The sequence below is a fragment of the Phalaenopsis equestris genome, unplaced genomic scaffold (genome assembly GCF_001263595.1).
Source record: "Phalaenopsis equestris unplaced genomic scaffold, ASM126359v1 Scaffold000054, whole genome shotgun sequence".
Taxonomy (NCBI): Eukaryota; Viridiplantae; Streptophyta; class Magnoliopsida; order Asparagales; family Orchidaceae; genus Phalaenopsis; species Phalaenopsis equestris.
This window is the reverse complement of record NW_018164496.1, coordinates 2,575,126-2,590,802: the sequence shown is the minus strand read 5'-3', so window position 1 is coordinate 2,590,802 and position 15,677 is coordinate 2,575,126. Positions and strand designations below refer to the sequence as shown.

The 15,677-nt window shown below is 36.2% G+C and overlaps 3 protein-coding genes across 5 annotated transcripts in view; 1 reads left to right on the top strand and 2 right to left on the bottom strand.

The window, feature by feature from the left end:
- The window catches only part of LOC110019225 (YLP motif-containing protein 1), a 35,267-nt gene extending 29,343 nt beyond the window's left edge, over positions 1-5,924 (bottom strand). For both annotated transcript variants that reach the window (XM_020716808.1, XM_020716809.1), the window contains exons 1-2: positions 4,372-5,924; positions 4,147-4,268 (exon numbers count right to left, since the gene is read on the bottom strand). In XM_020716808.1, coding sequence (XP_020572467.1) covers positions 4,147-4,268; positions 4,372-5,839 — 1,590 coding nt within the window. In that variant the 5' untranslated portion in view covers positions 5,840-5,924. The remainder of the gene's footprint in view (positions 1-4,146; positions 4,269-4,371) is intronic.
- Positions 1-15,677, bottom strand: part of LOC110019315 (ribose-phosphate pyrophosphokinase 4-like) — a 78,284-nt gene that overhangs the window by 48,471 nt on the left and 14,136 nt on the right. The gene's annotated exons all lie outside the window — the stretch shown is intronic.
- Positions 13,037-15,671, top strand: LOC110019227 (homeobox-leucine zipper protein HAT5-like). 2 transcript variants are annotated; one of them, XM_020716811.1, is made up of 3 exons: positions 13,037-13,579; positions 14,079-14,474; positions 15,125-15,671. In XM_020716811.1, exons 1-3 carry the CDS (start codon positions 13,484-13,486, stop codon positions 15,524-15,526), a joined length of 894 nt encoding a protein of 297 aa, XP_020572470.1. In that variant the 5' UTR covers positions 13,037-13,483; the 3' UTR covers positions 15,527-15,671. The 2 variants fall into 2 exon arrangements, with proteins under 2 accessions (XP_020572470.1, XP_020572471.1); XM_020716812.1 differs by having other exon boundaries at positions 13,040-13,579; positions 14,110-14,474.

The window sequence follows — 15,677 nt, the reverse complement described above, 5'->3', positions numbered from 1 at the left end:
ATAAGTGTGGTGGTCGTGGTTGTAGTTGTGTGATTGTGTGTGGTGGTTGTGGAAGTTGTGGTTGTGTGTGGACGTTGTGGTTCTGCGTGGAGGAGGTTATGGTGGTTGTGGTTGTGTGTGAAGACTGTGGTTTTGTGTGGAGGTAGGTGTGGTTGTGTGGTGGCTATAGTTGTGTATGGATGCCGTAGTGTGGAGGTTGTGATTGTGTTTGGGGTTGTGATTGTGTTTGGGGTTGTGATTTGTGGTTGTGTGATTGTGTTGGTTTTGTGTTGGCTATGGTTGTGTGTGGAGATGTGGCAAGTATTCTTCTAAGCTAGTAATGCAATATTTATGTTTCATTTTTTCTGGGCTAGTAACGTGATGATTAAGGCTAAAGAAATCAGTTCATCAGGTATGTGGGATAAAGAAGTTAAACTCATATTTCATATCTATCTTAAGGAAGTTGAACTGAGAAATAGACCTGTCACCTATTTTAATAAGAAAAAGTGACAAATTTTATGAATAAGTTCAAAGAAATGACGGGAATGAAGTACAATAAGATGCAACTGAAAAACAAGTGAGATCAGTTGACAAGGAACTAAAAATTATGAAAGAAATTAAAATGAGGATCCACATGTTGGGGATGTGATCCAATCAAATGCACCATTGACGCTTCGAATGAATAGTGGGGTGAGAAATTGGAAGGGTAAGAACATATTCACACAACTTTCTTTTCATTATTTTATCTTCCTGAACTGTGTGAACATATTCACTTCATGGCTCCTCTAGAATGACAACCAGAGAGATATTAGCAACAACCCTCTACATTTTATCATAGAATGAATCGATGACAGAAGCGATGGAGTGATTTCAACATTCATCAAAGAATCATCAAATACTTTTCAGTAGGGTTGATGTCTCTTGTTATTTTGTCGGTAAATATTATAAGTCGTAGGATCCAACATTTGAGATGACTCCAATAAATATTGCAAATGACCCGACCCGCAGTATATGTCATTTTTTTGGTAAATATTTTTACTCATTATTTTCAGAAGTCAAAATGAGTCGTGTAATTTACACAATCTTGTTTAATTTGTCAGAATTGTATTGGAGTGATCGATAGAACAAACGTGGATGCACATTTATCCAAGAATGAAGGGGACACATTCATTGGGCGGTGTGAATCACCAACACAAAATGTGATGGTGGCATGTAATGTTAACATGTGATTTATTTTTATTATGGCCGATTGGGAAGACAATGCACGAGACAGAAGTATATTCGCTTTCGTCACAAGAAATTGAAAGCACAACTTCCCTCACCCACCTCCAGATTTGTTCAACTATTAATCATATTATTATATATTTTGTAAGTTCATTATTAATTATTGTATTTGCGACATACAAATATTACCTGGTCGACGCTGGATGTTTCTTACAAAAGAGGTATCTGAAATTATTTTTGGATATCAAATATTACATTTCCGACTTTAAAAGATCCAGCAATGTTGCTCGGGGCAGGAAAGAAATATTTAACAAAAAATACTCGTTCTTACACGGTGTAATTAAAAGAACATTTTGAGTGTGGAAAAAAAATGGGTCATACTATATGATGACATATCTATTTTCGAAACAGATGCAGATTAAAGTGGCCAAAATATCTCTTCATAACTATATTTAACGACATCATTCGAGAACTGACGTAGGCTTCAACATGACTGACAATGATAATTTACATGTCTCGTCTGAAGTATTTAAATATCAAAAAGAACAATCTATACCACGGGCATAAGGAGAATCACAAGAAGGTTGCACCCAGAATGGCGAAGGTGCTGGGGAAATTGTTGAATTGAGAAAGCGGATCACATACATCATTGTTGGATGCTAAATTGACTGATTCTTATTTATTTTATACAGTTCATGATTAATTTCGTTCCTTGCATATATAACATTAATTGTTGGGTTTTTTAAGATGTTTGTAAATATTATTTTTTTCTTTCTTTTATTTTTCTTTTGATGAGTTTGAGATGCCTATGATGAGAAGTTAGACCTTACGGGTTCTTCTAGATGGCTTGATCGTTGGCATTAATTGGAGTCACGTGTGAAATCATATTGAAGATAACTAAGTTCCTCTCTTCTTTTCGATGCAGCAGCTTTTCAGGTTCATCTAGATAACCTTTTTTGGTGATATATATATGTGACACACACGAGCTTGGTATTACGTGGGTTAAAAGCAATCAAAAACCCTTTTTTTTACAAAGTCTCTTGTCTTCTTGTAGTGACAAATTTGTTGGTTGGTATAATGAGTTCTTTAAGACTTCGCATATACACAAAACTGAAATTATATAGCTCTTTTATCAATTTTAACTTATTTATTTTATACAGTTCATGTTTATTTTTGTTTCTTGTACATTTGATTATAATTGAGTTTTCTACGATGTTTGTAAATATTTTTTTCTTGTTTCATTTCTTTTTATTGTGAGTTTGAGAGGCTCATGATGAGGTGTTACACCTTCTAAGTTCTTCTGGATGGTCTGATTGTCGATATTGATTGGTGTCACATATGAAATCTTACAGAAGGAGACCAAGTTTCCCTCTTATTTTCGATGCTACAATTTTTCTGGTTCTTCTAGATGACATTTTTTTGGTGATATGCATATATGACACGCGAATTTGGTATTACGTGGGTTAAAGGCAACCAATAACTTTTTTTATAAGGTTTTTTGTCTTCTTATATTAACAGGTTCGTTAGTTGGTATATTGAGTTCTCTGAGACCTCACGCTTACTTAATTAATTATTTCTAAAAAACATTTCTACTTGTGTTATAACTAATTGATTGTCTTTTAAAGCATTCAGCAAAGATGAGCTCGAAGATTTCTAGTACCTCCCGAGGATTGTTGTGTCATTGTGGACTTCAGGGGATTCCCTGTTGATGTCAAGTCGGTCACATAGATATGTGAGACAGTTCAAAAGGTGTCTGCGGAGACTCGTAGAGAATTTTGACTTCTTCCACTGGGTAGATAGGTCGGTCGATGTGAGACAGTTCAAAAGGTGTCTGCGGAGACTCGCAGAGAATTGTGACTTCTTCCACTGGGCAGATAGGTCGGTCGATTCCACCGCCAGGAGTGATCGGGAATAGATAGTATCCCTAGAGAACGGTCTGACTCTTGGCATACGTCTTCTCCATTTTAAAAATAATATTATTATATTATTAAATATTATTTTAATAGTCTTTTTTTTATTTTAGTAATGATAGTGTTCTTTGTTAATTGTGGTGTATATCTTACTTTTTGCATTGTTCTAAGGTGAATTTTGCTTATAAAGTATCAAATATATTACGATGACAGTTTTGTTGTAAATAACATTACTAAACAGGGGCAGAATGGTCATTTATAATGTTGTAGTTATTTTCAAATAGCAATAAACAAACAACCAGCCAGTTTATCCACAGCATCTTCTGCATAGCAGCTTCTCAAGGCGGCAGCTGAGCTGCAGCTGTCCCAAACAGACCTTAATATTATGATGAAACAGATGCCTTCAAAGGCATCCAAATGATTGACTTCTAGAGCATCTACTCTTTTAAACCGCGGCATCCTAATAACAATTTTCATCAAGAAAAAAAAAAAACCCTTCAAATATGCAATGCTAGTTACAGCCCTTAATTTTGCCAAGTATGATACAAAATGTTTTTGTTGGAAACTAAAATGGAAATGTTGACAATAATTTAGTTAAAGCAGAATTTACATACAAACCATCAAATTCTTATGTTTTTACATCTCTAACACCTAAACATTGATTTTTTTATTTATACAACCCAAATCTTTAGTTATCACATCAAAAATGCCATTATTTTATCTTTTAAAAAGAGAAATACGCCTTTTTATGCATAGGTCAGGTACCATATATGTAAAAATTGATGTTTTGATATGTAAATACATTAGAATTGAGTGGTATGTATGTAAATCTTCCTTTAGTTAACTGCCAACGAATTTTGTAGTTAATTGCAACATATGAAAATCCACTCTTCAGTGAGTTGGAGATTGTTTGTGTGATAACTGTTGGTTCTAACAGTGTATCAAAATCAATCTAACATTATCTGCAAGTATTTTCAAAACTGAAGGAGCAAAACAAGCTAACTATACTAATGAAAGCAGCAGTTAACGATACCTCACTAGCTAACCCATTGGATGCCTGCACAGGAGGATCGCTATAAAACTCTCCCTGTGACAAAGTTTGAGAGCCATAAACTGACAGCAGCCTCTTAGCTGAAGAGTTCGCTTGAACAGGACCTACAATGGAAATCGTTGCTGATGAAGAGGATGACGGTTGGAGACTTGATAGAGATGACTCGGTCTGTATAGGGAAAAGAGGTTGTATTCGCTTGAACAGGACCTACAATGGAAATCGTTGCTAATGAAGAGGATGACGGTTGGAGACTTGATATAGATGACTCGGTCTGTATAGGGAAAAGAGGTTGTAGTGGAACAGGAGGATAGGCTTGAGAAGTATGCCCATTATCTGGCATGGATGTGCCTATCACATGGTTAGCATCGGGAAAAGGAGGCTGTAGTGGAAGAGGAGGATATGCTTGAGAAGTATGACCATGCTCTGGCATGGACGTGCGCATTGCATGGTTAACTTCGACCACTGTAGGTGTATAGCCTGCATGTTTATTAGCGTGAGCACCCAGTTGCTCCACAGCAGGATAAGTCTGTGGATCCGAAGGTATTTGAAATTGAACTGAAATTGGACGCCGGTGGTCTAAGCAATTTCCCATAATTTCCCCCTGCTGTTTATAAAACTCAGATTTGCTTTCCATGTAACTTTGAGTAGCATGGTCTTGGTGATAAGGAGCAGTTAGATAATCATCATTATGAAGATGTGAAGGTTGCTTTGGCAAAAGGGGATAGCTACTCATCATAGGATGAGCCTGCTGCCGATCATGGAAGTTTCCAACTCGTAAAGCGTTGTGACCATTATTCGTAGAATAAGGAGTCTGCTGCTGATCATGGAAGTTTCCAACTCCTGAAGTTTCATAATCTTTGGAAGGCCTCCATGAATCCTTTAGACAAGACTCCCCTGGCACAACAGATCCAAAGTTTTGCGAACCAGTCAAAATTTCGTTAGGTCCTCGAAACCGAGATATCTGCGAATTTCTGTCTAGATGAGCATTTAGCCCGTACGAGAAGCCGCCCCCAATTTGTGCATCAAAGGACACTCTTCTATCAGGCCCAAACTCCATCCGATTAAAATCTCTCCTATCTTCCCTATTCGAATTACATATTGGCTGATTCGGATATCCTTCGTAAACCTTAGCTTGGTAACGTCCATCACGATGATAAACTTCAGATTCCGATAACCCATGATCAATTCCACCACCACCGAAATGCTTCTGCAACGGATCGCGATCATCCCGATCTATCCGGTAATCGCTATTATTATTCCAATGACGCTCATCGTGCATCAGCGTGGAACCTTCCCTCCCATGATCGCGGATCAGATTCAACCTCCGCTCATCATCCACTGACAAACCTAGATTTAAAGGCTGGAAGTAAGGGAAAACTCTGATCTCCGGATCTTCCACCCGCATCCTCTTCCGGAAACTCTCCTGATCAATCGCCTCTTCTTGGAGAAAAATCGGTCGGTACGAAGGCGGCCGGAATAATTCCACTCCGCTCGACTGTGATGAGTTGTATAAAGGGCGGTCGAAAAGAGGTGGACAGAAATCGGGGGGTCGGCAGCGGAGGCTGTCACCGGTGAATGCCGGAGGCGGAGGGCAGAAGGGGTAGTGGAGCATGGAGCAGACTGAGCAGAACTTGCGGTCGTCCGGGATCGACCGAAAGCGCCTATAATCGTCCATCGGAATCTCAGGATCTAGGGTTTAGTGTGATGTTGGTTCGTTGAAGCTGCCCTTAGAAAGTGAGAAACTAATATTTACGTAATACAAAAATTAAAAGTGTGTTTGGAAACCACATTTTTTGTTCACATATAATTTATAAAAATCTTTAATTCTCATATTTAATTGTATTGTATCTAATCTTTAAAATAAAAAAAGTAAATTCAAAACTAAATTATTTTTACTTATAACTTTAAGGTGTCATTTGGTGAAGAAGACGTGAAGCTCTTGATTTCTTTCAATAAAATATTATTGACATCACGTCATCATGGATTTAAGCGTTTGGTTGTCGCACGTAAATCGAACGCTAAGTTTAAATAATGTTTCGGATGGTATCACGTCATCATGGATTGCATGGTGGCCTATTCAGACCATCGTCTGAGCGTTTGGTTGTCACGCGTAATATTTGCTCATTTGTTTCATATGTTTTGCCTGTGATTCTGCAAACATGTTCGATCGAAATGTGGTTGCAGCGACATGTTCGCGTCATGCGATTTCGTTGGGGCAAAATTAACTAATATACTTACCATTGTCTCTTAATTATTTCGTCATTGTTACCTAATTGGTAGGCTGATGTCACCTAATCGTTTCGTCATTGTCACTTTATCGTCGAGCAACTTGATTATTTCCTACGTCAATCATGGCTCCCAACGACAAACCCTTGTCTATCGCAAGTAGACATGTTCGCTTCATGCGATTTCGTTGGGGCAAAATTAACTAATATACTTACCATTGTCTCTTAATTATTTCGTCATTGTTACCTAATTGGTAGGCTGATGTCACCTAATCGTTTCGTCATTGTCACCTTATCGTCGAGCATTTTGATTATTTCCTACGTCAATCATGGCTCCCAACGACAAACCCTTGTCTATCGTAAGTAGACCTTACCATAGGGTTTGCTTCTACATTCAACCTCGCTCTTCTTAATCCTGCATCTCCTACTTATGGCAGCCCAATGGCAAGCCATATCCTCCTTACAAACCATCTTCTCATAGCAAACCCTCACCTCTTCTATGGCGAACCCCACTCCAATTTCGACGGCTTCACTTCTTTGTTGACATAGTAAAAATGTAATTGCATTTAATAATTGAAAGCAACACAATGTCTCTAAATCCAAGGCTTTGAAAACTAGGTCGAACGTTGAACAGTTAGAGAATGAGGTTTAAGGTTCAACGATTGAACCGGGTTTGATCCATAGGTTCAACCAGGCTTGAACCAAATGTTGAACTATGTGACATAATAAATCTACAATAATATTAAATATAAATTACGCGAAATAATAATGTCATAGTACATGTAGTATAAAAAATATATCATAAATAAAAATTATATGTAAAATTAAACAATTTCATTTAAATGACTAACATTTTCTTAACGGATAGCAATCTTGATTCCTTAATCTATTCATCTATGCTAATTTATTCAATTGTTTATCTAAAAAGGAGTAAACATAAAAAATATTAACATCAAATAAAAAAAATGTGTAATTAAAACAATAAAAAATATTACTTAATATCCAATTGCATAAATGCATGATAATTAATTAATTACAGTAGACATCATTTAATGTGAATAAAATTGCTCGTAAATTAAAACAACAATAAATCAATATATATATATATATACGGCTATTGCATGTATATCGGTAATCAAGTATTATACTCAAAAAAAATCTCAAGGAGCAATAAAAGAATAAATATATATATCAAACATCCAAAATATGTCTCGAGAAAAAAAAAACAAAAACAAAATACATATCAACATTAAAAAAAATGTCTCACAAGATACACAAATCAAATAAAGCAGATATCAAATATTGTTGGATACCAAATTGTTTTTTTGTGAACATGCTCCAAGAGTTTAGGGATCGAGTGAATGAGAAGAGAAGAGAAGAGAAAAATGGAGTATAAGGTCTTTGTTGGAACGACTGCTGACCGTACTTCAGTTATTTAGTCAGTCAGTTGTTGCTTGCAGATCCCCAACGAGATTGAACAACATATTTCGCATGAATATGTTAGAGAAACTAGACTGAAATTATGAAATTTGTAGTTCATCCATACAACTTCGCGAGAGATGTTAGCAATAACCCTCTACATATTATTGCATAATGAATTGATGCGATGAGCTATAAAGCGATGTGAACACAAAATGATTTGTAGATACTTCTTAGTAAGGTTGAATACTCTTGTCAGTTTTTCTTTGCAAGTCATAAAACCAACATATTCTACGTTTAAACAGACCCCTACATAAATTTCACACGATATATGTTATATGTCATACTTTAAAGCAATTTCTTATATTTATAACATTCAATTTTCATATAAATTTTGTAATTATGTAGGCTTTTGTTGTCTTTTAGAATTATATTGGAGCAATCGATGAAACACATGATGATGCATATGTTCCAAATAATGAGAAAATCGTATTCATCGGTCGATGTGGGTCTCTGACACAGAATGTCATGACAGTATGTGACTTCAACATATGCTTAAATTTTTTCATGACCAGTTGAGAAAACAGTGCACATGACAGTCGAATTTTAAATCAACAACATAAAATAACAAATACAACTTCTCAAATTCACCAACAGGTTCGCTTGAGATCAAACTACTCTCATACTTATTTTTTTCCTTCAACACTAATCTTTCAATTCACACAAGATAATATATTTTGTCGATGTTGGGTATCTATTGCAGCGAAGATGTCTTAAGCTATATCCTGACATGATATATTACTTACCTGACTTTAATCGAGTCAGCAATATCACACGGGCAAGAATAAAACGTTCAACAAAAAACATTCATTCTTATGCGTTGTTATTGATGAGACTTTTGATGTTTGAAAGAGAAAATGAGTCATACTTCAGGATATGTCGTCTTATCCATTTTCAAAACAGGTGCGGATTGTGATTTCACGAGGAATCCTCATAATTACATTGTGCAACATCATTCTCACGATGACATCAAATTTCATAAGATGGATGAGGATTATGAAAATATTTCTACCGAGGCATATGAATACCGTCTTCGATAGTCTTTGTTAAATGCCGAAAATGATGTTCCTGAGACATGTATTAAAGGGGGAAAATGTGCAAACAATATGAAATAGTTGAGGGAACGAATTATGGTTGTGTAGTTTGAGAGTGATTAGAATTTTTACATATTATTAATTGTAATGAGTGTTGAAGAAAATTATTGTTTATTGTTTCAATGTTTTTACATTTCTTGTATGTTTGATATTGATTGTATTAGCTTTTATGCAATTTGTAAGTGTTTTTATTCCTTCAACTTCTTTTTTTATTTTGATGGGTTTTAAAGGTATATGGTGAGATGTTTGGCCTTATAAGTTCTTCTGGATGACCTATTTTTCGTTATTGTTTGGTGTCACATGTAAAATCCTAATGAAGGTAACCAAGTTATTCTCATTTTTTTTGTGCTACGGTTTCTTAAGTTTTTTTTTATGGTCTTTTTTGGTAATATACATATGTGATATACACAAACTTGGTATTATGTGGGTTAAAAACAACCAAAAACATATTTGTTATAAAATATATTGTCTTATTACAATGACAAATTTGTTGGTTACTATACTGAGTTCTTTGAGACCTCGCAGTTGCATAAAATAATAATTAATTATTTTTGTTATTAATATGTACTTGTTTTATGTTTAATGGAAGCATTTAGGAAAGATGAACTCGAAGATTTCTGGTATCTCCCAATAATTGCACTGCTAATGTGGACTTCAAAGTTCCATGCTAAATTCACGTCAGTCACATAGCTACGGGAGATAATTTTTACATGTGCCCACAAAGAATCATGGAAAACGATGATTATTTTTGGTTGATAGATAGATTAGAAGATTTTACCGCCGAGTATGATCTGGCATGAAGAGTATCATGGAGGATGGCTTAGCTTGTGACACGTTGAATGCATTTAAAAAATAATATTATCATATTATTAATTATTATTTTAATAGTATTTTTCTTGATTTAGTAATCATGATACTCAATGTTAAATGAAATATCTATTTTTTAGTTTGCAATGGTGTGCACTGGATTTTTTATTTTAAAGTATAAAATGTTTTGATATTAACATTTTTGTTGCAAATCAACATTATTATACAAGAAAAAATTGATCATTTGCCAAAAACAGATGCATTACAGCTGTTTTCAAACTGTAAAAAATAAATAGACATTCAACTTATCCGCAATAGTTTCATAGCTGCAGCTTCTGTGGCAGCTGTTGCGCATCAGCATATTATTAAGCTACAATTGCTCAAAACAAACCCTTATTAGTGGCGCGGCTCCATGGTTTTTTCTCATTCTCGAATTTTTTCACATTAAAATATTGGAGTGTGATGCGTGCTAGAAGATTTGTGGCGGTTGAGTAATTGATTATCGTATTAGCGTTGCACGATAACGCATCACGCATGAAAAAAAGAAACAAAATGAGACACCTTGACTTTTTACGTGGAAAACCCTTGAAAAGGGGAATAACCACGGGATCTAGTCTAGTTGAAATAATCTACTATGAATTATAATTACACAAGTTCATTCTTCTCCTAAATTTGGAAAGATAAAATTATAAAGTTATTGAGATAGTAGTTCATTGTGAGTGTTGTAGATGGTTGCTTCAGAAGCATTGATTGGCTAGAGAATTCGTAACAAGCAGTTGCAGGAGCTGCAAATCACATAAGTCGTAGTTGGTTGCGTAGATCTTAGTGGTGAGTAGTGGTGACTTCCATAGACTGTGGGGATCAAAGCCATGAACTACATGAGTTGCGAATCATGTAGGTCATAGAGGTGAGTATGAATGACGTCCAAAGGTCGCGGGGGGCAGAGCGGGAGTTGTACGAGCTTTGAACCATGTAGGTTGTTGGGGTGAGTATAAATGACGTGCGTAGGTCGTGGAGGTTGGAGTTAGGCGGTGTACGAGTTATGAACCACGTAGGATGTTGGGACGAGTATGAATAGCATTCATAGGTCATGGGGGTCGAAGACAGAAGTTGCACGAGTTGTGAACCACATAAGTCGTTGGGGCCAATATGAATGACGTCCGTAGGCCACAGGGCCTGATGTCAAGAATTGCACGAGCTGTGAACAACATAGGGCTTTGAGGCCAATATGAATGACTTCCTTAGGTCGTGGGGGGGGGCAGTCGGGAACTGCATAAGCTGTTACCAAGTAGGTTGTTGTTGGAACATGGACCGTAATGATGTGCTCTTGTCTCACAAACAGAAAATGGTTACTAGATTTTCCGATATATAATATTGGCTGGCAGTGTTTAGTTGGTGGTGGATGACAACGATCAGTGGTGGTGGACAACGGACGACTGTGGTCGATGGAGATCGACGATGGTCGGTGGTGATCAACGTCGGTCAATGGTGATGCTGAGTTGCAGCCCCTCCTTAAGACCTCAGACTCTCTCATTTTTAGCTCCTCCCTCATGAGAGTGGTAGGGGTCTATTAATAGTATTCTGGGTGTCATTAATGCGGAAATATGAAACAATTTAATCGGACGGTCAAGAGAGCTTCCTAAGATCAAACAATGTTTGATGGACATCTGAGTGCCTTGACGTTGTCGAAATTGAGTTATATTAGGCTTGTTGGATTTGTATTGTCAAGACACTCGATTCGAGTATATGCTTGCTAGTGTCGACATACGTTTGATATTCCAAATGTGTCCGAAAATATTTCAGTAATGGTTTAATGACTTGATTTGGGCTTGATTTGAGTATGGTCGAACTAGTTTTTATATCATTAGATCCGTCTCATCGAGTCGATCAGTTCGCTAAAAGTTTGCTGAAATTGGAGCTTTGGACGAATCTTACTTGAAGTTTGAATGTTTCTTGCTCAAAAGATTGTCTCGAGATTCATGTCACGTCTCAAAATTTATGCCGCATGATGAAAATTTGTTGGAGGCATATCAATATATTTTTATTTTAAATTATTTTGTTGTGCCTTAATTTTTTGTTTTAGATTTATCTAATCCGTGTGATTTTACTCCTTTGAAGTGGCTTTAAATATATATACTTACTTCACGACAACATCAACATAGATGCTGATCACATTTATTATTAATAATATAAACATAAATTATTATATAATAAATTGATCGATGTAAGTTCAACCACACTAATGTTTGCGCACCTCATTACTCACCATTGTCAATAATATCAACGCACGATTGCTGCATGGTTATTAATTTTGTCATATCTTATCAGTAATATTACTCATGCATTCCATCACCCAAAAAAGTGAATGCATATTCTAACAACTAAACTTTAATTTTTACATATGTTACATATTATCTATACCTGAAAATATGCATTTCTTTTAAAATAAAAAATAAAAAGGTGATACTTTTTACATAACCCAAAATAGTTTGTGCGGTAGGGCTGTCAAAACGGCTCGCTGTTTGCGAACAGCTCGTGTTCGACTCGTTAAGAAGGCCGTGTTCGGCTCGTTAATTTTGTCCTATAAGTTAATGAGCCGAACACGAACTAAGATGTGTTCGTTCGTGTTCGGCTCGTTTTGGCTACAAAGATTTATAACCAAATATAAAGTAGTATTTTAAAAAAATCTAATTTACTACTAGGCTACAAAGATTTATAACCAATTAAAATATTGATTAATAAAATAGAATAAAAATTATTAAATTAGATTCAAATGATGTTTTAATATAAATAATAATTTTTAAATCTTACTCAAATCCTTATTATCTTATGACTACATAATTATGTTTTTTAATAGAACTCTTTGTTCGTGAATAACTAAATCTTACTCAAACCCTTATTGTCTTATGACTACATAATTATGTTTGTTAATACAAACGAGCCGAACACGAACACACTTTTTGAGCTCGAAATATAATTTACACCCCTATTGCGCGGTATAAATGCAAAAAAAAAAATTAAGTGTAGATATTAGAATACATATAAATTTGATTTCTATCTATGCAAATGTCGCAAAATTATATATATATTTTAAAAAAGCTTCATCTTTCGTAAATTTAGGAAGTAAAGTTAGCTAAAGTGGTAGAAAGTAAATTCACAAAAAGAAAAAAAGAAAAGGTTAAATATTCCCCACGGATTGCCAATGGGGCAAAACTTATCCACATAACAGGGCACTTTTCGTCATTTCACATTATGCGTGCAGCAGTAGAAGACAGAAGCTGCGGCACGAAAAGACCAGAGATGCTCCCCTCCACTTATAGCCCCTTGTAGCCATGCCCAACCCCAATAGGAAGCAGAGAGATAGAGAGAGAGGCTCAGTTCTTGAAGTCAGAGCAAACAGCGCTCTCTTATTTCCTACAAATCTGATACTCCGTTTTGCTCTGTTTATCGTGAAGAACTTGTTTCCGCAAGGGATGGGATTGGGTTCTTCTTTCAAGGTGGGATTCTGCCATGCTTCTGTCATCAAGGTCACAAGTTTCTTCCGCCATAAGATGTGAAGGAGAACAGAAGGGAAGCTGCAGTAAAAACCATGGCTTTGTAAGCTTAGCTGGGCTTGAAACCTCCTGAAGAAGGAAAAAAGTGATCTTTTTAATCAGTTCGTGGAGCTGAATCTGGTGAAGTTGAAGAGGGTGGAGATGTTGGGGAGAAGAGTTCATGGTGGTTCAAAAGTTGCTGTTTTGCTGCAGAAAGAAGGGGTTTCGCCTGATACCATCCAGGCGCTGCTTGGTTCCAGCTCCGGTGGTTTCCAAGGTAAAGCTTTCACCTTTTCTTCTCCGAGAAACCTGAGCTTCCATTATTGTTGCTTTCTTCAAAGCTTGTCTCTTTCTTGGATTCAAAGTTGAGTTCAGTGAATGTTTTTGCTAGTTTTTAATCTGAATCCAATTTTTTTTTTGTTCGATTGTTATTCAATCTTTATTTCTTATCAATATATATGCCGATTAAAATAAAAATTTAACCTTTTATGGTTCCATTTCGGCCGAAGGGGCTGTCTGGTAATTGATTTAGAGCAGTATTTAGGCAGTAAACTCGGATTTTCCAGATTTCAATCTTAAATCTGGGTTTTAGTAAATCATATATATGAATCCGTGGATTTAATTTTGCGCGCTTTGGATTTAAGCGCAGCTACTGACAAACAATTTCACTGGATTTACAGAATTTATTAAATCCGTTGCTAGACAGTTTTTCAGTTTTAATCCATTCAGAGATTTGTGGGATTTACTAAATCCTAGTAATTCTCATATATTGCCAGACAGCACCTAAAAGTTTCTCCTTTGCTTCAGCTTCAACATCCATGCTGAATTTTGAAGATGTCTGCCGTCGGCTCGACGCGGAAGAGGTTGGTGATGAAGACGCTGAAGAGTATCTTCATCAGCCGGAGAAGAAAAGGCGGCTCGCCGTCGATCAGGTCAAATTTTTAGAGAGATTCTTTGAGCTCGACAACAAGCTCGATCCGGAGCGAAAAATCCAGCTCTCAAAGGAGCTTGGCCTGCAGCCCCGGCAGGTGGCGATATGGTTTCAGAACCGCCGCGCACGGTGGAAAACCAAACAGTTGGAGAAAGACTATGAGTCTCTGAAAGCCAACTACAATTCTCTCAAAGCTGACTATGAGAATCTCCTCAAGGAGAAGGAGATTCTCCAATCAGAGGTATACTAACTTCATTAGCTAATATTTTTGTGATTTTTGTACATCAACCTCCCAAAATATTTAATATAACATGTTAAACGCCTAAACTTTAAATATATGGCTTGAACATTTTTTTTTCATCACAACCATCGAAAAATTATTGCATACGGATGCATGCGTTATCCGATCTACATCGTAGATCAGGGTGATCTACGGTGAATATGCAATCAAAATTTAAATAATAATAGTAATAATAATAAAATTTAAAGTAGAGTCCAACGAAATTACATTTATGACATTTTGGCATGAACAACTTGAGCAAAAAAAGACAGTGTTCTGCTTTTAAAAAGTTAAGAAAAATTATAATTTTGGTGTGATGCAAAAAATTGTAGTATGTATGTAAATATGAAAGTTAATGTGTTAGATATGCAAATAGATAACAATTGTGTGGTATGCATGTAAATATTTTTCATCTCACGCAAATCACCAACCCTTCAAAAGTAAAATTCATCTGGTTTTAATATAAATATCAAAGTTTATATGTAAATATATGGGTAAAGTGGTATTAATCTTCCTATTTATTATCAACTCAATTTGTTTCCAATGTAACATTACATGCAAATTGAAGGTTATGAATGCAATAATGAGCCTCTTCAACTTCACTCTCATAGGCAGCTCATCTTACAAACAAGCTTCTCCTCAAGGAGAACACCGAAGCTTTCCTCAAGCTCGAAGAATCCTCTCCTCCGTCGCCAAAACCAGAGTCTGATTCATCGTCCAAGGCGGCGATTATGAATGCCGGCGTATCGCCAGTTTTACGATTCAAGCAAGAGGATCTGAGCTCAACGAACAGCGTCGTCATCGACTCGGACAGCCCCCATTGCGCCGACGAGGTCGGCCGCTCCCAGCTCTTCGAACCGGCGGTTTCCTCCAACGTTTTCGAGCCGGACCTGTCCGACGTCTCCCACGCCGGCGGGGAGGTTGAACCTTACAATTTTCTGAAGCCTGGAGATGGTTCAAATGACTATGGATTTCCAGTAGATGATCAGGCTTTCATGTTCTGGCCATATTGAAGAAAATTATTATGTGATTATATAAATATATTTTTTATATATGTTTGTGTATTATGTGAGGGTTCTTTATGTCATGGTGCGAGGAATATTTAGTCTGAATAAAAGCCATTAAGTGGCTTCTGCAAATTAAGTTGTGAAATTTAGTGTATGT

What these genes read in the sequence shown, in the direction of transcription:
- LOC110019227 (XM_020716811.1), top strand. Translation starts at nt 13,484, where the DNA reads ATGGTGGTTCAAAAGTTGCTGTTTTGCTGCAGAAAGAAGGGGTTTCGC. An exon ending in CAGCTCCGGTGGTTTCCAAG is followed by an intron (nt 13,580 to 14,078) that starts GTAAAGCTTTCA and finishes ATATATTGCCAG; the next exon opens with ACAGCACCTAAAAGTTTCTC. An exon ending in AGGAGATTCTCCAATCAGAG is followed by an intron (nt 14,475 to 15,124) that starts GTATACTAACTT and finishes TCACTCTCATAG; the next exon opens with GCAGCTCATCTTACAAACAA.